Source organism: Mandrillus leucophaeus, unplaced genomic scaffold, assembly GCF_000951045.1.
Source record: "Mandrillus leucophaeus isolate KB7577 unplaced genomic scaffold, Mleu.le_1.0 Scaffold325, whole genome shotgun sequence".
Lineage (NCBI taxonomy): Eukaryota > Metazoa > Chordata > Mammalia > Primates > Cercopithecidae > Mandrillus > Mandrillus leucophaeus.
Window position 1 is genome coordinate 1,733,686 of NW_012103421.1, and position 20,270 is coordinate 1,753,955.

At 58.8% G+C, this 20,270-nt stretch overlaps 1 protein-coding gene across 5 annotated transcripts in view; it reads right to left on the reverse strand.

Annotated features, from left to right (window-relative positions):
- Nucleotides 1-19,615, reverse strand: part of LSP1 (lymphocyte-specific protein 1) — a 39,687-nt gene extending 20,072 nt beyond the window's left edge. Inside the window, exon 1 of one of the 5 annotated variants that reach the window (XM_011988237.1) lies at nt 19,375-19,615. In XM_011988237.1, coding sequence (XP_011843627.1) covers nt 19,375-19,427 — 53 coding nt within the window. In that variant the 5' untranslated portion in view covers nt 19,428-19,615. Of the gene's footprint in view, nt 1-728; nt 2,043-3,138; nt 3,488-19,374 lie in introns of those variants that run through there. The other 4 variants (XM_011988238.1, XM_011988240.1, XM_011988239.1 and 1 more) reach the window with 4 other exon arrangements.
- Nucleotides 19,616-20,270: the final 655 nt, after the last annotated feature.

Consider the following 20,270-nt stretch of genomic DNA (forward strand, 5'->3'; position numbering starts at 1 on the left):
AGCCCAGGCCTGCCCGCCACACACACCCAGTCCCAAAGGTGCCCTCGCCTGCTGGACAGACCCCAATTCTACCAGTGCGGGCCAGGGTGACTGCAGTCCAGGCCTGCCTGCCACACACACCCAGTCCGAAAGGTGCCGACGCCAGCCGGACAGACCCCAACTCTACCAGTGCCAGCCAGGGTGACTCTGCAGCCCAGGCCTGCCCGCCACACACACCCAGTCCCAAAGGTGCCCACGCCAGCCGGACAGACCCTAACTCTACCAGTGTGGACCGGGGTGACTGCAGTCCAGGCCTGCCCATCACACACACCCAGTTCCAAAGGTGCCCTCGCCAGCTGGACAGACCCCAGCTCTACCAGTGTGGACCAGGGTGACTGCAGCCCAGGCCTGCCCGCCACACACACCCAGTCCCAAAGGTGTCTACGCCAGCCAGACAGACCCCAACTCTACCCAGACACCCAACAGGAGGGGTGCCCATGCACCGGCAGACAGTGTTGACCTCAGGGTATCTATGATCCTGGAAATCTCATGGTGTGGCCTCCACAGAGCCCCAAGCCCTGACACCCTGCTGAGACTGGACAATGGAGCCTTGTTTCCCCAGCCCCTCTACCCCTGGCTTCCCATTAGTCCTCAGAGGCTGGATCAGGGACTGTCCTCAGTGCAGGGTCCAGAACCGGCTTGATGTCCCGCTGACCAGCCCATCACCTCCCTTGCGCTGGGTGCCCTACCTCTTTTGATGTGCTCCGTGGTCAGCCTTGTGCCGGCAGCACCCTCGTCCCGCTCTGCAGCTGTTTCACATCTCTGCCCCATCTGCTGCAACCGGCCTGGGTCGGAGGTTAGGGCCCCGCCCTGTTCGTGGGTGGCCCTGCCTGCTGCATCCAGGCATGGCTGCAGCTTCACTTGCCCCGTGCCTGCTCTTTCTTCCCCCTTCCTCCTGCTCTGCGTGCTGTGCACATGGCTTTCTGTCCTCCTCCGTGTCACTGACCACAATGCTGCCGGGCCTGTGCCACGAGTGAGGCGACCTGGGGGACCTTTCTGGGGCCCTCATCTGCACCCGGTAATCAGTGTCCTCCGCCGCAGCTCACCCTCACAAGCATCTACATGCAGCCTCGCTCGGCGCCTGCTTCCCACAGGAGGGGAACAAGGAGCCCTGACACCCACAGGTCCCACTGACAGCCCGGTTACGCCTCCCGCCTTCGCTGGATGGCCCTCGGGAGCGCTGCGGCTCCTGGGCCAGCTGGTACTGCCCTGGCAGAGCTCTCGCCATGCTCACGAGGCAGGTTTTTGGCACGTTCCGGGACACGCGACCAGTCCCTGGCATCGGCTTGAGGCTCTGCCATCCTCTTTCCTTGCCAGCTAGTTGTGCCCAGATGTACCTCACATCCTTGAAGGCTCTGCCCACAGATGCTGCCCAAAGCGCTTCCATCCTCCATGCAACCAGAGGCTTCATACATTATTCAGACGTGGTGCCCACCTGGGCGGGAGCCACAGCCGGCACCCACAGAGAACGGCCAAGCCAGCCTGGCATTCAACCACCTGTCTCACTCTCACAGCACTGGGATCTTCCTACCATAGCACCCAGCCACCAAGCTCTCTGCCTGACGCCGCCATGCCATGTCTGCCTGTGGAGCTCTGGGGTGCCCGGCCTGGCCACCAGCCCCTCCCCGAAGCTTTCATGGGTAACCAGCCCCTCCCAGACTCATCATCCCTGGGGTGCAGGGGAGACATCGCAGCACAGAAAAGAGTCTGCCCCTGGGCTGGCCCTCCTTCCCCAGGAGACTTCCTGGTGTGTGTCCCCTGGTGCTGTGGACGCCCCCTGCCAACTCCCAGGACAGGGGTAAGCTTTGGAGGCTCCCTGAGCCTCAGCTTTCCTATCTGCAAAATGGGGTATGAAGGACCAGCTTCAGTGGGCCGTGGGAGACTCACATGGCCTTGGGAAGTCCTAGTGGCTGAGGTCAAGTGGACCTGCCCTGGCCCTCTGCGCCTGAGGTCTAGACATCCCCATTTAAAGAGGCACAGCGAGCACCAGGGCAGCCAGCACCTCCGTCCTCACAACAGTTGCCAGGGCCGCAGTCCCAGCATCCCCATTACAGGCGCACACACGGAGGCTCGGAGGTGCGCATCTCATGCGGGGGTCCTAGGGAGCTGATGACGTGGCTGGGGCTCCAACCCCTCAACCCCCAAGAACTGGGTGTGGGGAAGACCAGGCAGGGACAGAGGCCGGAAGAGGTGCTGCCCCTGAATGTGAGTGGAGGGCAGGGTCCTGACCCAGGGGGTCCAAGTCCGGGCGCAGAAATTCATTCCTCAGTCCCAGGGAAAGCCAGCCCTCCCCCGTGCCCCGTCCTCTGTTGGGCGCTCCATTTTCCTCGCCCGTCCTCTCCTTGGCAATCTCGCCAGCCCTCGCCTGGCCTCACCGCGTTCCTTCAGCATCCATTTCTTGATTCTCTGGTTTTCCTCCCACCTCCCGTCTTTGCAGCACCAAGGAGCTGCATGAGACAGTGGCTCTGCAGCCTCCTGCCCAGGCACCTGCTAGGTGGGGCCCATGTGGGAGAGACCCCTCCTTTCACGCCTGGGGTCGGCTGCACAGGGCAGTGCCCGGGACCCTCACACAGCTTCCATTCGCAACTCAGCCCCTCCCTCTGCCCTTCCCCTCCTGCCGCCACCCTGCACCCACTTCTGCTCCCCTCTTCCTCCTTCAAGGCAGCCCCTGCTCTTGCCCTCCCTTTCCACATTTTTCCCTCCCTTTCTCTCATGTCTTTCTCATGCCTTCGCTCTTTCTTTCTTTTCTTTGTTCACTTCTCCCCAGGTAGGGCTTGTTCTCGTTGAACAAGCCCTAGGCACAGTGTTGCCCCCTCCCAGCATCCCTGGCCAGGCCTGGTGCCCAATCTCACCTCCACAAGCACCACCTCAGCTCTCACCAAGACCTCCCTAGTCCGTCATGGGCAGTAGCCAACCCTCACGGCCACGGGTCTCAGCCCACTTGGAGCCTAGGGCTGGGGTTAGAGACCCTCACCCTTCTCTCCGATGGTCCTCACCCCATCCAGGGGGCACCCAAGGGCTTCTCTCCTACAAGCTCCCACCTGCAGCGGCTCATGTCTGCCCTCCAGAGACCTCTGTGGTCAACCCCAGGCTACCAACCTCTGCGGAGCCGCTCTGAGCCGGATGCTCAGTCCCTGGGGCCATGCTCCCTCCGGGCTCAGGGTGCCTCCCCTTTACGGCTCCAGCAGGGGCATCTGGGGGTCGAGTGCCCAGGGCACCCTGGCTGCCGCTTGCTGGCCGCTCTGCCCAGCTCTGGTTCGCCGGCTGGGACTGAAGCCTGAACCGCAGTCCTCTGGGCTCCGGCCCTGACACCCTGCCCAGGGGGCTGGGCCACTCGGTCCCTGCACCCCTGTTGCTGGCTTGGCTGGGCTTCTGGGCAGGACGGGCTCTGTCCGAAGACGGACTTCCAGCCCTGCCAGGGCGGGGGCTACCCCACCCTCAGGATCTCGGGCCTGGATGGGCCCAAGGCAGCCACGCCCTTTTGGACACTGTGGTTGGAGGCCTGGCTTCCCCCAGCCCCCTCAGGGCCAGCCCAGCAGGCTGCCAGCCCATTCCTGCCCCACTGGCCACATCAGGAGCCCCAGAGGTCCCTGGACCAGGCTACTCAGGGCGGGTCTCTGCCTGAGGGCCTTGGAGGCCTGGGGAGAGCCAAGCACGGGGTGGCTGCCACATCTGTGGGCAGATGTGTGCCGGAGATGAGGGACTGGAGGGGCTCACACCACCCAAAGAGCCATGGCTGAGGTGGGCACAGGGCTCTGGGGACCTCAGTGGTTGATAAGGATGTCTGCCAGGCTGATCCCCAGCCCCCCTCTTCACTCCGGGCCAGGCTACAAGGCACTCACAGCCGGCCTGGTGCCCTCTCCCAAGCCAGGACCCCACAGGTGGCAGGACCAGGCCAGTGGCTGAGTCTGGGTGACCTCTGGAGTTAAGTGGGCTGAGGTCCTCTTTAGGTCCCCTGACCATCCCTAACACTGGCCTTGCCTGAGCTGGCCCTGGGAGAGCTCCGAGTTGCCCAGGGGCAGGGAGGAGGCACAGGGCAGACTCTCAGGTGCCTGGAAGGGCAGACTTGGCAGGGAGGCATTGGGGGGAGGTCAGCCCAGGGCCCGACCCTGCCAGCCAGAAGCCGCATGCTGGCAGAGGCTGGGAACAGCCAGACCTGGAGAAAATGGTATTGTGCGGCTACATGCAGAGCCCCTGGGCTCACACCAGGTGTAGACAAGGAGAATCGCCGGGGCAGGGGTGGGGGACAACGGGGCAGGGGAGGATGGGGCAGGGGGGACATGTTTTCCCACTGGCCCAGAGCACCATTTTTAATGAACGTAAACTGCATTGAATTTGCTCTCTGGCGGCTGCTGGCACCTAGCATGGCCCTTCAGGGCTCACCACTGAGGACACAGCACCCTGACTGCAATGCCTCTCCCAGCCCTGCAACCGGCATGGCGGGACACCCAGGGGATCCCCGTTGAAGGGGTGGGGTGATGTGGGTGGAGGAGGGACCTGGGGACCTGGGCTTACCATGCCCTGCTGAGTGGCCTTGGGCAAGTCTCTTCACCCACAGCTTCTCTGGGCCTGGCTCGCTCCTTTATCCAATAGGGAGTGGGTAGGGGGCAGCCTGCCGGGCTTGGAGGGCTGAGACTGGGGAGGTTTGAGCTATTGGAGACTGCAGAGAAGTGATCATGGCAGTGGTGGTGAGTGCAGCACTGTCCTGGGTGGTAGTGTGTGTGTGTGCATGTGTGTGTGCATGTGTGTGCGTGTATGCTTGCGAGTGTGCGTGTGGTGGGTGGGTGCGGTGCAGTGGTCTCTGGGTCTGTGTCCTGGAGGGGGTGTGTGTTAGTGCACACGTGTGAGCCTTGCTTCATGTAGCTCACCATGATTGTCCCCCATAGCTGGACAAGGGACTCTTGCTGCCCTCTGCCTGGCCCCCGTCAGGGCGAGTTCCCAGGGAGTTCAAAGGGACGGGTCCTTATGCCACCATCCCACTGCCTGACCACCTCTAATGAGGTCCCCTCCCCACTGTGTGCTCCCCAGGTCCACAGGGACTGGCCCGGAGCCTGGGCCCGTGCGGCGTCAGTGCACCCCGAGGGCTGCCTGCTCACCTGGGGCTGCAGTTTGCGCTGGGCCTGCTGGACGGGTGCTCATGGCCAAGCCCCTGGTGACAAGGCAGGGACTCTGCTGCTCCCCCGGGGGCTGCGCTTCCTTCCCTGGGGCCCATTTGTTAAGTAGCACTGGTGAGTCTGGGGGTTGACCCCAGGCACTCCTCAAATCCCAGGCCACAGAGCTCCTGGGGGACAGCAGCGTTCCCTGGGGAAACACAATCCCCGTTGGGCAGGGAGGGGAGGTCTGACCAGCAGAGCCTGGAAGCCCAAGAGGAGGAGGCTCATCGCGGGGCAGGGGTAGGGGGAGGCTGGGATGAGGTGTGCCCAGCCAGGGGCCCACTGCAGATCCTGGTGCTGGTCCTGAACTGGGATGGCAGCCGGAAACCCTGTAGGTGAGGACCGGATCAGAGCTCTCTCTCTGCATCTGCATGGACTCAATAAGTGGGAGCTGGGGAGGAGGGGTGAGCCGGGCTGCCCTCAACTCCTCAGACCCTGCTGAGCCCACCCCCATGGGCATCCCTGGCTCTCTGCTCTCTCAGAGTCTCAGCATGGAGTGCCTGGCCTGGGTGGGCAGTGGCAGGCTGACTGATGCCAGCTCTGCCTCCCAGGAGCTTGAGGTCCAGCCAGCATGCTCTATGCCATCAAAGGGAGTCAGAGCAGGGCAGCCCTCCAGGTTAGGAAGAAGCAAGGCAGCCTTCAAGGAGGTGGTGGTGTTTCAACTTGGCTTAAAAACCTGAAAGGGTTGAGGAGGAGGAAGGGCACTACAGGTGGCTCAGAGTGGCTGAAGATACAGAGGGATATCTCTGACTGCCCAGGCTGGGCCCTGAGGAGCCTTGGGCCCTCCAAACTCTGCTCTCCTGCTTGACCCCATGAGGGGTCACACCACTACTTTACAGAGGAAGAAACAGGCGGGGAGAGGGCACCACACTGGCCCAATGCCTGCAGGTAGACAAGGCCCAGGTACCCTCCCTGGCCCTGAGGAGCCTCCCACTCAGGGTTGGTGTGATGCGGCCAAGGCGGGTGAGCTCAGCCCAAAGTCGTTTCATGATCTGTGAAGTGAGGGTGACAGGAGCGTGCCCAGGGTCCGAAGGACCCCACGGGAGGCTCCAGAGGCCACTCAGAGGATGAGCCCTTCATCCTGGGGGCTCAGAGTTGAGCAGAAGCCCTGGGACTCAGGGAGAGGTGCGAGCGAGCGACAGTGCAGCCGGCAGTGCAGGTGGGACAGGGGAGGAGGATGCGTGGGCGGCTGCCAGGAGCTGGGAGGAGGAGAGGCCTCAAGCAGCCTCCACACTCACACGTGGACACGCGGCCAGCCTGGTACCTTCTCCCTGCCCACTCTTGGGGCAGTGGAGCCCACTGAAGCTGGGGGAGGCCCAGTGGCCCCATGCCCAGGGGCCTCGCCCAGTGCATGTGGCAGCCCAGCACTGGCATCCTACCCTGCCCTGCCCTCCATGCCCAGCCGGGGCAGGAGGGACCTACCTCAAGAGGGTATCCAGGCCCTGTCTGCTAGAGTTCCTCCTCAGCTCAGGACTGCCCATGCTGCAGCCTCTGCTCAGGCGGCGACCTGGCCTGACCCCAGCCCCAGGGATACAGCAGCATCTTCGAAGGCTCCTGTCCTGCTGGTCCTCCTCTCTGCTGCCCTCCTCCCGCACCCCTGCCCCCTATGCCTGGCTCTCCTTGGCTTTCCTGCCTCTCCCTGCCCCTCTCGCTCCTGCGCTTCCTTGGTGCTCTGCCCTGGCCCTCAGTCTCTCACTGGCTCTCACCCCTCCCCTGTCCCTTCTCTCTGTCTGGTGGTCTGCTCGTCCCTGTGACCCTCTGCCTGTGTGTCTTGGCCCCTCTGGCCCCTGGCACAGGAGTCTGCGGGCCGGCTCCCTGTGGGCAGACTGGTCCCTGTGTCCCCATCCCTGCGGGTCTCCCTGACTGTGGGTCTCCCGTTCCCCTCTCTTACTTCAGGACGCCCAGCAGCTGCTTCCCTTTTGTTTCCCCCAGCCCCCTTCTCCTCCCGCCTCCATCTCTTCCACCTCCACCTCCTCCTCCCAAGAAAAGTAAAAATGTCAGCGCGAAAACCCTCCCAGCCCAGCAGCGTGGGGCTCAGCCAGATCTCTGTGGCCCGCTGATGGGCAGCGTGGCTGCCTCCTTCCCTCCCTCCCTCCCTTCCTCTTTCCTTTCCTCCCTCCGCCTCTCCCCTCGGGCCACCTTGGCAGCCGCTGCCCACCTCTCGGTCTCCCCTAGCCCTCCGTGGTGCCCCTGCCCAGGCACTGGGGCCTATTCTGCCCATCGCCGCCTCCCACCTCAGAGTGCCTTATGCCCTCTGCCAGGCCCTGCCCGGGCCCTCCTCTGTTCTTCTTCTTCGTCGGCCATTCTGGTCCAGCCCCCGCTCAACCTGCCACCTCCCTCACCATCACCGCAGGCCTGGACCCTTCGCTGGTTCCTCTTTGTCCCGTCCCCTCCTTCCCCGTCTCGCACTCAGCCCCTCTCTCCTCTCTCCTTTCCCTCTGGTGTCTCTGTCCCTATCTCTGTCTCCCTCCCTCCTTCCCTCCCCCCTTCCTTCCCCTCCCCTCCCTTCCTCTCCCCTCCTCCCCTCTCCCCCGCTCCTGGTTCTCCACTTTCCCTTTGTTCATTCCCGGCCTCTGCTCTCGTTGTCACCTCTGGAGAAGGCTTGGCACCCCAGGAACCCTCTCTGGTCCCCAAATGGGGAGGCTGCTGCCTTTCCTGGTGCCCCCCTAACCGACCAGACTGCAGAGATGCCCCGAGAAGCAAAGATGCCACCAACGTGGCGTCTTCGGTTTGGTATTGGGACACCATGGTCCCAAGAGGTGGCCAGTGGGCACAAAGTCGCCCTGGTGCCCTCGCCAGCCAGGCCCCCCTTGCCCCCGTCCTCTGGCCCTGGCCCAGGGAGGAGCAGCCCAGCCCTCTGTTCCTCTGGTTGGGCTTGGCTACTGTGACTCACTGGAGAACATTCGGGGCTAGTGGCCGGGCGAGGGGAGGGACGGGTGGCCCGGAGAGGGGAGGGTCAGGACTCGTGTTCAGGGCTCACCGAGGGTCAGCTCCATGACGGCAATCTCACATCCGGTGGCTTGCCCAGCTTGCTGACACTCAGAACCAGCACTGTACCCATGTCCCGGATGGAGAAACCAAGGTCCAGCCAGCAGCACTGGCCTCCAAGGTCACAGAGCCAGGGCCTGGCACAGGCAGAACCAGAGCCGGGTCTGCCGGCCGCTGGCCACCGGGTTACTGTCCCGGGCCACCATCTGTGCATGCGCACGCACCCGCCCATGCCACTCCCCATCCCCACATCCACGGAGAACAACCCCCTCTTGTTTCCCCAGCTATCATGACTCTGGCCGGGCCAGGCAGTTGGGGCTGCGTAGCACCTTGGGAACACTGAGGGAAGCAAGGGTGAGGCTGTGAACATATTCACTGCGAGCGAGTGAATCACCGCTGAGGGCAGCGCGCCCGGGGGTGGCGGCGACAGTCGGAAAATTCCACATGGGTCCATAGCTCGGGCTGTGGTGACTCAGGTGGTGGGTTAGCCCATGGAGACTGCGGGGGTCAGGAAGTCCGTCCCCACTCCCTACGCACGCACCAGGATGGGTCTCGGCCAGTCCTGGAGAGAGGAGCCCACAGCATCTCCCCTCTCCCGGCACAACCCAGGAGGAGCAGGGAATGGACACTAGAGACCACGGTGTTGACCCCACATACCCAGCGTCCACAGAGCTGCAGAGACCACAGGATTCTGGAGTAAGCAGGAGGGATGGTGGTCAGGGTTGGACCTCAGGTTGGACAAACATTTAGTGAGATCACCCAGGGGAGGGGAGGTCACCCAGGGGAGGCAAGATCACCCAGGGGAGGCCAGATTACCTTGGGGAGGTGAGGTCACCTAGGGAAGGAGAGATCACCCAGGGGAGGTGAGATCACCCAGGGGAGGCAAGATTACCTAGGGGAGGTGAGATCACCCAGGGAAAGTTAAATCACTCAGGGGAGGTGGGATTACCAGGGGTAGGTGAGACCACACAGAGAAAGTGAGATCACTCGAGGCCAGATCACCCAGGTGAGGTGAGATTACCTGGGGTGGGGGCGCAGTGAGCTTGTGCTTCATTTGTACCTCAACCTGCCTGTTTCCTCCTTGCCTCCTGTTTTGACTTCTGGAGGGAGTCCCAGCCACAGAGAGCCAGGAATGAAATGTGGCCAAGGCGTATTTTAGTTCAAAAGAAGGAAGAATATTCCCACAGGGAAAAGAGCTACCTTGGAATGGCAGGACTTCCCTGTCACTAGGGAATGATCATCTGTCAGAAATGCTGATAGATGGAAAGTGACAAGAACAGATATTTATATGTAGTGGCCAAGACTCAAGGTTTTACAACTAGGGCATGTCTTGTGAGGGACAATATGGGAGAGTATTTGATGTCAACTCCACTGTTATGTGTGTGCTCATCCATCCACCCACTCATTCATCCATCTCTCTGTCCGTCTCTCCATTCATCTATCAGTTAATCCATCCATTTTACCCATCCACCCACCCATCTATTCATCCATCCATTTATCCACTCATCCATCCATCCATCCATCCATCCATCCACCCATCCATTCACCCATCCATCCACTCATCAATCCATCCATCTATCCATCCATCCATCCATCCATTCACTCATCCATCTATCCACCTATCCATCTATCCATTTATCCATCCATCCATCCATTCACTCATCCATCTATCCACCCCATCCATTTATCCATCCATCCATCCATCCATCCATCCATTTATCCATCCATCCATCCATCCATCCATTCACTCATCCATCTATCCACCTATCCATCTATCCATTTATCCATCCATCCATCCATTCACTCATCCATCTATCCACCTATCCATCCATCCATTTATCCATCCATCCATCCATCCATCCATCCATTTATCCATCCATCCATCCATCCATCCATTCACTCATCCATCTATCCACTTAGCCATCCATTCATTTACCCATCCATTCATCCGTCCATGCAACCACTCATCTATTTATCTATCCATTATTCATCCATCCATCCATTCACCCATCCATTCACCCATCCATCCTTCTATATGAATGCCTGTCTTTTCATGTATCATTTATCAATCATCAATTTCCAATGTATCTATTCATCCAATTATCTATATAAACATAATATATCCTTCTATTTAACCCATTCAGGCATCCATCCATATAACCATGTCCACCCCTCTCTATACATCTATTCATTGAACAAGTATCTGACATCCATCCATCGATCCTTCCATTCATTTACCTAAATGTCTTAGTACATAGAAAACACTTCACAGATGCATTCAGTAAGCCATCCATTTAGCCATCCATCCATTTATCTAAATGTCTAAATATGTAGAAAACACTTAGAAGCATTTAGCAAGCCATCTATCCATTTGGAACTTAACCACTCATTACATGCTAATTACTATTATCTACATGTTCACTCATCCATTTGTATGTCCATTTGTCCAGCCAGCCAAACAGTGAGCTATTTATCCTTCTTTAATGTATCTTTCTATATCCAAATGTTCTTCTTTTCTTATTTTCATTTATCTGTCCAAATATTCTATTTACCCATACCATCCATACATCCATTCATACATCTTTCTGACTATCCATCCATATGCCCATCTATCTTCTCACCTAGCGAATCCCATTTCCAATTATACACACACGTGTGTGTTTACCCTTCTGTACACATGTGTGCCCATCAGTTTGTCTATTAAGTCATCTAAATGATTTAACACTTACAACAGTTACTGGAACATAGTCTGCCCATAATCAATGTTACTTATTATTTTCCACCCACCTATTCACTCAACCAACCAAACATCTATCCATTAATTTCTCCATTTACAAATTTGTATATGAGTCCATCTATCCATATATTTATCCATCCATCTATCCATCCATCTGTCCGTCCGTCCGTCCATCCATCCATCCATCCATCCATCCATCCATCCATCCATCCATCCATCCATCTATCTCTCCATCCTTCCATATATTTATTCAATAAATTTGTACTGAACTCAGACACTTTGAAGGTGCTGGGAATTCAGCACTAACAAAGTCCCTACTCTCAGTGAGGATCATGTTTCATTTGGAACAAACACATAAATAAATAAATAAAGGTCAGATGATGGAAAATATGACAGAAAATATAAATCAAGGTAAAGGCATATGGAGTTCTGGGGGGATTGATATTTTATGTATGATAGCCTCATGGAAATAAGTAATTATTTCCATGGATTTTTATATATGAAAGCCTCATGGAAAGAAGTAATTCTTTTCTTATTTAAAAAGAGATGAGAGAAATGGGAGGACGTGTTCCAGAAAGACAGTGCAAAATTACTGATTTAGTAGTGTCTGCTCACACATCTGTCTTTCTAATCGTTCACCTAGCACGGATTCAGTTGTCTATTGATTCATTATCTATCCATTTATCTTTCTACTCATCTCTTGTTATATCCGCCCATATATCCATCTATTCTATTCATCTATCTATTACCCATATCCATCCATATGTCTACCTCTCCTGACATCCTTCTATTAATCTTTCCAATCACTTATATGTCCATATTCCAGCCATCCACTCATCCACCCATTCGTACTTCCATTTCATGTGTCCTTCCATCAATACATTCATTCACCCATCTATACACCCATTCGTCCATCATCCATTCATCCATAAATCCACTCATCTTTTGTTTTGGCATATCTGCTCACTTAGCTATTGGGCTGATGATCAGCCAGTATACACAGGTACAACACAGTTCAATGTATGAATATAATCAGCACCCATTCTCATAGATTAATATTTGTACCACATGCTTTGTTAAATATTCTAAATATCACATCTGCATTTATCTATCCACCCATCCATTCGTCCTTTCCTCCAAACATCCATATATACATATGTTCTTCTGTCCATCAATCTATTTTTGTTCATCTGCTCATTTGTTCATCCATGAATCAATTACTAAATAATTCTTTTTATTTATACATGAGTTATATTCTATTTATACATGCGTCCATCCACCCATTCATCCATCCACCCCCATCCATCTGCCCATCCATTCATTCACCTGTCCATCTATCCATGCACCTATCCATCCACTCATCCCTCCATCCATCCACTCATCCATCCATCCATCCATCCATCATTCAATTATCCATCCATCCATTTGTTGCTACTTCCTATCACTCTTCATTCATCTTTCCATGCGTTCATACTGTTCTCCATAATTGATTCTTTTCTAATCTTTATTTTTCCTTTCTTACATGACTAAGGCATGGTTCATAAGTTCATGGCCCAAGAATAAAGCAGACCACCATGGCCCAGGAGGCTGAGCACCTTGATAGAGCCTAAGCAGGGGCTACAGGGGTAGGGATCTGTCTTCTTATTGACACATTCTCATCATTCCTGACACATACCTGCAAATATGTGTTCACAGAGCAGCATCCCAGTGCAAGGTGCTTTGAGTAAGTCGATGGGGACAGGGGAAGACAGGGTGGTGGCCTCAGTGGCTCCCAAGTGATCCCTGGTAGATAAATGTCTCTGATTTAAAAAGGAGGCAGCCTCCAAATGCTTGGAGCAGGCATCTGTTCAGTGTGGCCCTCTGTCCAAGCAAGCACTGCTGACAGCAGGAGAATGGGCCAGAGCCATGGGTAGGGTCCAGGGTGTTGGGTGTTGGGTGGTGGGTGCTGGGAGCTGGGCCCTGGGGGCTAGGTGGTGAATGTTGGGTGCTGGGTGGTGGTGATGAAGCTCAGATGTTGGTTGGGACTGAGTCTAGGAGAAAGGCTAAAGGATTGTTTCTAGATTCATCTGGAATGAATCGGCTAGATCCTTCCATCCCAAGTCCCATTGCTTTTCTGAGGAGAGGTACCCTGGAGAAGAGGAGGAGTCAGCCTTGCCTCAGAAACCAAACTGTCAAAAGTATAATTTCCACCCAGGAAGGAGGAGCAGAGGCACCTCTGAGATGAGGGGGACGTGCTCTTCTCTGGAGCAGAAAGGAGCAATAGGTGAGGTCCCACCTGCCAGGGGTAGAGCAGGGCAGTGACCCATGTGCAACTTTGAACCCTCATCTGCAGCCCATGGGCAGCTGGAGATCGGGGGCTCTGGGAAGGGCACTGGGTATAGAACCCACCCCCTGCCCCAGTGGACAGGGCCTCCTGGACACCTCAGCCACTGTCCCCAAGCGTGCGGTGTGTGTAGAGGCCCCTGCATCTGCACCCCTGCTCCTGGGGAATCTAGGAACCCAGGAGGGATGCTAGAACCCTTCATGCTGTTGAATGCCCTGCACAGAGCGGCCCTGCTCTAGGCTTCACGGTCAGGGGCCAGAGTGCCTGCCCGCTCCTGCCGGGGGATACAGGTGACTCAAAGGCCCTCCCTGCCACAAACTCCCTTCCCTGACAGAGCACAAGCAGCTTGGAGGCAGTTAGCAGACGGAGTCTGGATAGGACTTGCCTGGCCCCAAGAAAGGGCCAGGGGCTTTCCTCCCTCCACCCCTGCTCAACATCTCTCTCCTCACTTATCTGCCTGTGTCTGGCACTGGCGGGGCTGTGCTGGGTGTACACGGCTAGGAGGCCTGACTTTCTCAACCCCCTAATCTCCTATCAACCCCACCCCCATACAGCCCCTCGAACCTCTTTCCAGGTCCCTAGATGTTGGGGACGGGGTGGGGGCTGGGCTGGCTGGAGACAGTCTAACCCTGGGGAAGGCACCCTGCTGAGCTGCCCCCTGGCCGAGCCCCTCCAACCCGCTCGCCTCTCTCTCTTCTAAGTATCAATACATCCTCGTCCACAGCCAGGGCCGGGTTCTGTCTGCCTCGGCACATGCGGAAAGCCTTCTCCGATTGCCTTGTGGTCCTGGGTTGCCATCTCCCAGAAGGTCTTTAGTGGCCCCCCAAAAAGATGCTGAGGGCTGGGATTTGGGTGGGGCTGGGCTAGAGGGAAGTGGAGGACCTTGTTGGTGCAGCAGCGCCCAGTCCCAGTTCTGCTTTTCTGGGAGGTCCCTTTGGTTGCATGCTGAGCTTTGGCCATGAGCAGTGCTCGGGCGCTCTCGGGAGCCTTTGAGTCCAGTGGCTGGTGTGTGGTGTGGGGTCAGAGAGTCCCCGGGAAGGGCAGCCCGGTCCTGCTCCCTGCTGATGCCCGCAGGTCTTGTGGGCCCTCAGCACCCGAATCCCACGGGGGCAAGGACTCTGGCCCCTCCCCAGGCAGGGAGCAGCCTTTGGACAACGCACTTGGCCCCGGTGAGCCTCGGTTTCCATCTGTGAAATGGGAAGCTCCAGGGACCTGCCTCACAGCTCTGGGGGATGAAACAAGAGGCTTGGTTTAAAAAGCTTGGCAAAAGTGGGGTGCGGTGGCTCATGCTTGTAATCCCAGGACTTTGGGAGGCTGAGGCGGGTGGATCACCTGAGGTCAGGAGTTCGAGACCAGCCTGGCCAACATGGTGAAACCCTTGTCTCTACTAAAAATACAAAAATTAGCAGGGGGCAGTGGCAGGTGCCTGTCATCCCAGCTACTCGGGAGACTGAGGTGGGAGAATTGCTTGAACCCGTGAGGCGGAGTTTCCAGCGAGCCGAGATAGTGCCACTGCACTCCAGCCTGGGCAACAAAGCGAGACTCTGTCTCAAATAAATAAATAAATATATGAATGAATAAATAACTTGGCAAAGACTGGCATGGAGCGAGTGTTTGGTCTGAGTAGCTACATTCTGAGTGTGCAGATGGGGAAACTGAGGCCTCAGAGGGGTAGGGCTTACTCACCCAGAAAGCACTCCTAGGCCTATAGCAGCTCATGCAAGACCAGCCCTGGGGCCTTGCAGCCCATCCCCCTCCTTCTCCCCCAGCAGTGGGATCTCAGGGGCTGGGACTACAAGGCAGAGCTCACACCCCCACCCCTCACCAGCCTGAGGACTCAGAGCGGGAGACCACTTGGCTGTTTCCACTGCCGACACCCTCCTCTTCTCTAGGGCTCACCCATCCGTCTGGCACCTTCTCAGGGAACTGAGCAGGCTGGCCTGTAGGGTAGTGGAGGGGAGGCCCACCATCCTGCCACCCCAAGGTGCCACCTGCCAGGGCTGGTCCCAGCTGGACCACCTGGCCCCCAGACCCTCCTGGCACTGCCCTTCTGTGGTTACAGGATTGTTTTAGGAGACACAAGGCAACCAGGAAGGGGGCGGGGGAAGGAAGGATTCTGGCTTCTAGAATCAGCGGGGGTGGGGCCTGTGATGCTCCCATTTGTGCAAACAGCCCAGCTGGGTGTCAGCGGACAGCAGCGCCTGCCAGCCCAAGAGGAAGAAGACATCCTTCTGCGTCCCTGGGAAACTTCCAGGTGCCTGAGACCCCTTGCCCAGGGCAGGAGGAAGGGGACCTCCCCAGGGATCCCGGGTCCAGACATCAGGAAGGTGTAGGGAGGGAGCCCCAGGGCTTAGACCTCAATCCCAACCTCCCTCAGCAGCCCCTGTGGGGCCAGGGCTGGGGCTGAGGTGGCTTCCCCGACTGTCCCCAGCTCTGCCCTCTTTCCTGAGCAGCCATGGGCACTGCTGGGGGCTCTCAGGGCCGCCTACCCCAGCTTGGAGCATTGTGCATCCTCCGGGTGGTGCCCGGCCCTTACTCAGAGGGAAGGTGGGCGGGAGGGCTGCCCAAGGGCCTGGCTGCCTGGGGGGCTTCATCCCGTGGGCTCCTGCTGCTCAGATGAAGGCTTCCCAGGGGCTGCCCGGGGCCTCCAGGTGAGTTCAGCCCCGTCCTCCTGCAGAATCTAGAGCTCTGAGGCTCTCCAGGGACAGAGTCCAGAAGGGTCCCTGCCAGAGAGGTCCCTCAGGTCATCCCTCCCCTTCCCAACTCAGCTCAGCACATGGAGAAGCGAGGGAGGCTCTGATGGGCCAGGTGGGGCTGCAGGACTGGAGCTGTCCATGGCAGGTCCTGCCAGAGCCCCGGGCAGCAGCCTCCCACTGCGGGCTGGGCAAGCCTTTGAAGGTCTGCAGAGGGGCAGGGTGATTGGGTGATGCTAGGAGGGGCACGTGCCAGGGCTCTGACACCTTCCAAAACTGGGAAGAGCTGGGAAAGCCGGTGGGATGGGAAGTGAGTTCAGCCAGGCCAGGAGGGCCTGGCCTGGCCACCCAGAGCCATGGTCTTTGCCTGTAGCTGGTGAATGGTTCTTTGCGTGGGAGACACGGCCTGGTCATGCATGGGGAACAGACTGGGGGCAGGGTCTTCCTGGTGGGGGCCTGGGTTGCACAGGGGCAGGCTGAGAGAGCCGCCAGGGTGTCTGTGGGATGGCATGTGGGCAGGCAGACTTGCCTTCTAGGTGTGGGCATGGGATGGGAGCCCCAGGGCGGCTGGGCCAAGGACAGGCACTGCAGCCACATATGCAGTGTGACCCCAGGGAGGGTGCACCCCTGCAGAGTTGGGTTCCAACGTTTGGATATGTCGAACCCAAGGTCTGAGAGGGTGTCCTGACCCTCCCTAGCTGTGGGCCGGGACTGCCCCGTCCTCATCGCCTCAAGGCCCCCAAGGCTGGGTAGTTTCTCAGGGTGGGGAGTCTTGCTCTTGGGGGCTATGGAGGGCAGACGTCCCCCTAGTGTCACCAGGGAGTCCCCCCAGAGCCACAAGGGAGCTCTGTGAAATCCTCGTCCCTGCCCCCAAGGGACAAGGACAAGCTAGTGACTGTCAGCTGGACAACCGGGCGAGACAGGAGTGCCCCCGAGTGGAGGAACCGCAGTCCAGCCTGGCTGGCAGCCGAAGTGGAGCCCGGATCCCGCCCAGGGTCAGGGGACCTGCTCTGGCCTGAGGCCCGGTGGGAGAGGACAGTCCTGTCCTGGGGGCATCTGAAAGGCCACATCATGGAGGGGTGGTTCTGAGGAATTTGGCCCCATCCCAGGCAGTCTGAGGGGAGGGGCCACATCATGGGACAGTCTGAGGGGCTGGACCCACTTGTCCTGCTGGAGGGGCTTGGCCTGCCCTGGGCCTCGTGTGGGGGGCATGTCCTGAGACCGTCACAGCCTGGCGTCCCTGGTGCCCTGTGAGACGCGTGGGGGGATGTCTCATCTGCTTTTCTCCAGCCTCAGCCGAACCCGCCCAGCCTGGGCCTTCCTGGGGACTCCCACGGGGGGCCTCCCAGGCCACACATCCCTGTCTGGGTGCAAGGGGACTTCTGTCCCATCCTAGACAGGAAACTCCCCGGTTCCCTTAATCACCTTTTGAAATGAGAAGCCTACCCCGCACAGGCTCTCAGTTTCATTCTGAAAGGTCAGGTTTGGCTCCCCACCCCATGCAATTTGGAGGGGCCGGGGATGTCCAAGGAGGGAGTCCAGGCTCTGCAGAGCCCAGGAGAACCATCGTTCTCCAGCTGGAGCTCCTGACAGCCCCGGCACAGGTGCAGCCCTGGCCTCCTGGGATCTGCACCAAGATGCCCCAGGATCATCTGTGCCTTGGCCATGGCCGCCCAACCCCCCACCCTGCCTGGCCCCGGGGATCAAGGCATTTGAGACAACTGGGAGGGGGTGGCCAAGGATGAGGCCAAGGAGGAAGGCGGGGGTGCCCTAGCCCAGAGGCTCAAGTCCTGCCCTTCTATGGGCATGAGGTGACCAGGAGCAGCACCTCGTCCAGGGCTGGGGGCGGAGCTGACAGGAGGGGCCGTTTTGGAGCCGACACAGCTGTTGTGCGCCCAGCAGCCTGTCTCCCTGTGCACGGCCTGGGCAGGGCATCCTCCCACTTCTCCCTGGGGACAGGCACGGACATCCCGACCCAGCCCCCAGCCAGCCGCGGCCTCTGCTTAGCCTCCACTCCCCTCACGGCACGCAGCGTCCCTTCAGCAGCCCCCGCACCTGTGCCCCAGTGGGATTTGGCAGCAAGAAGTCTGAGATGCAGACCCTTCACACACACCAGGCCCACGGCAATGTGACAGCCACCAAGGACACAGACACAGGACAGTGACTGCAACTGCCAACACAGCACAGGAGCTGGGGCCAGGACCCACTTTGCATGAAGGCAGGGAGGCGGTCCTGCACCGCCCTGGGTCGATTAGACAGGGACCCTCTGCCGTCAGCACCCAGGCAGAGCCTGGTAGCAGCCCTGGCTGCAGTTTTGGGGTGTGTGAGCGTCACCCTGGGCCTCCTCTCAGGTTCATCCTGTGTGACTCCGGGTGTCACGCCCTTTCTGTGACCTGGGCCTCAGCACCTTCCCTTCCGCACACCAGGCCACAGCCCCCGCTGGCCTGCTCCTAGGCTGGCCTCTATCCCCAGCACGGGCCATCCCCTGACCATTAGCATGTCGCCCCTCTGCCCCTCAAAGCCCTGCCTGTCCCCGCACCCCACACCCTGAGCCCCCCCATCTCTTCTAAGACCTGCACCGGGGGCAACTCAGGTTCCCCTGGCGAGGCTTAGCTGCGATGCCTGGATGCCTGCTGGCCGGCAGCTCCCCCCTGCCACGGAGCCCAGTTACCAGGCCCCTAGCCCTCTCCACCCGCCCCAGCACAGGGCTGGATGCCCATTGGTACCACAGAGTACAGCTGCCCATTAGGAGGCCTTTGGCTGCAGGGTTTTTCTGCCCAGCTCTGGCCTTGGTAGTCCCACACACAACCTCTGCCATGCCCTCTCATGTCCCCATCCCAACCAACACACGGTGGCCGGCACCCAGCACAGGCACCTGTCAGAATCCTGGGCCTTGTCCTTTACAGCAAGTCAGAGGCAGCTTTGGGTATCCTGCCTTGAGGCCTGCTGGACCCCAAGCTTGGCAGCCTCCAGACCCTCAAGGCAGTCTAACCCCTCTCAGATAGTCCTGTGGGCAGGTGGCTGGGCCCAGGCCAGTGCCACCCCTCCCAGAGCAGCTGCTCCCCAGCCCCCACCTCGCTTCTTCCCAAGCTAACAGGGCCCACAGTCCCCAGCTCCTCCCCAGCAGTCCAGGCCACGTCTTGGGGTCTCCCCGCTTCAGGCATCCACCATGGGCTTAGGATCCCACGCGCCTCCCCTAGTGAGTTCAGGGCACAGAGGCAGGCAGAAGAGGCCTCCACCCTTGTTATGAGACGGGGGTCCCGGCAAGACTTCCTGACACCTGTCTGTGGGTCCCCAGCTTCCCCATTGGACATCCACATTCTCTCATCGAGGAGCCCAGATTCCCCATCAGGCACCCCCGTTCTCCACCATCCATGCAGCTCAAGAACTATGCACCCGTGGACACGGCACAGGGCGCTGGGTGTCGCCACAGACCCTTACCCCAGCAACTCTTCCCGCTCCTCGGCGCCTGGGTCACTCGAAGCCTCTGCCATCGGCCTGTAGTCTGGACCCCACAGGGTGCTGGCAGATTCCTGGAGTGGGTGTACGTGCTGTGGCTTTCAGGGCTTTCTGGGGCGGCCTCGGAGCCCCCACCCCCCGCCGGGTTTCACTTCCCCCTTCCGGCGGCAGGTTGAGGTTTGGAACCTATCATGGCTTGGGTCGGGGTGTTGTTGTTTTTTAATCTGTTGCTACAAGAGGAGAGGAAGAAAAAAAAAACCAAAAAACCAAACCACCTCTCAGGAAGCGTTAAGCAAGTTACAGGGGCCTGGGGGACGGAGACGGGGTGCAAGGGCCCAGATGGCCTCAGGCAGCTCGTCAAGGCTGGGAGGGCGCGGGGCATGCTGCCCCTGGTCCCCGCTAGTAGCTCTGGCCACCAGGTTCAGCTGTGAGTGGCTGGTTCTCCTGCAGCGTCAGGGACAAGCACGTCTGTGATCCCATAAGCACCATGTGAGCGTTGTAGCCTCTTTGGGTGAAATCTCCCCAGAGGCCGGCTCTCCTACAGGTGCTTATGGAACTTGGTGGAACCTTTTCTCAAAGCCTGGGGTCATTGCCTTGAGCACCCCAAATGGCTGTGGGTTCCAGGTGGCTTTAGGGGCTGTGCCCGGGATGCCCCTGCATCCTACCCGTCAGGTGCCTTGCTCTGTCTTGGGCTCCCTGGCTGATGCCGAGCTGTTGGGCAGCTGCCTCGTCCCCCCGCTGCCCCTGCTCTCCATGCTCTGGGCGCTGGAGTTGACCACCGAGTGGTTCGTGTCCCCAGGCTCTAATGGGGGTGCCTCAGGGACCCTCCCGAGAGGCACAGGCAGGGCCGAGGGGAGGGATGGAGGCTGTTTCCAGCC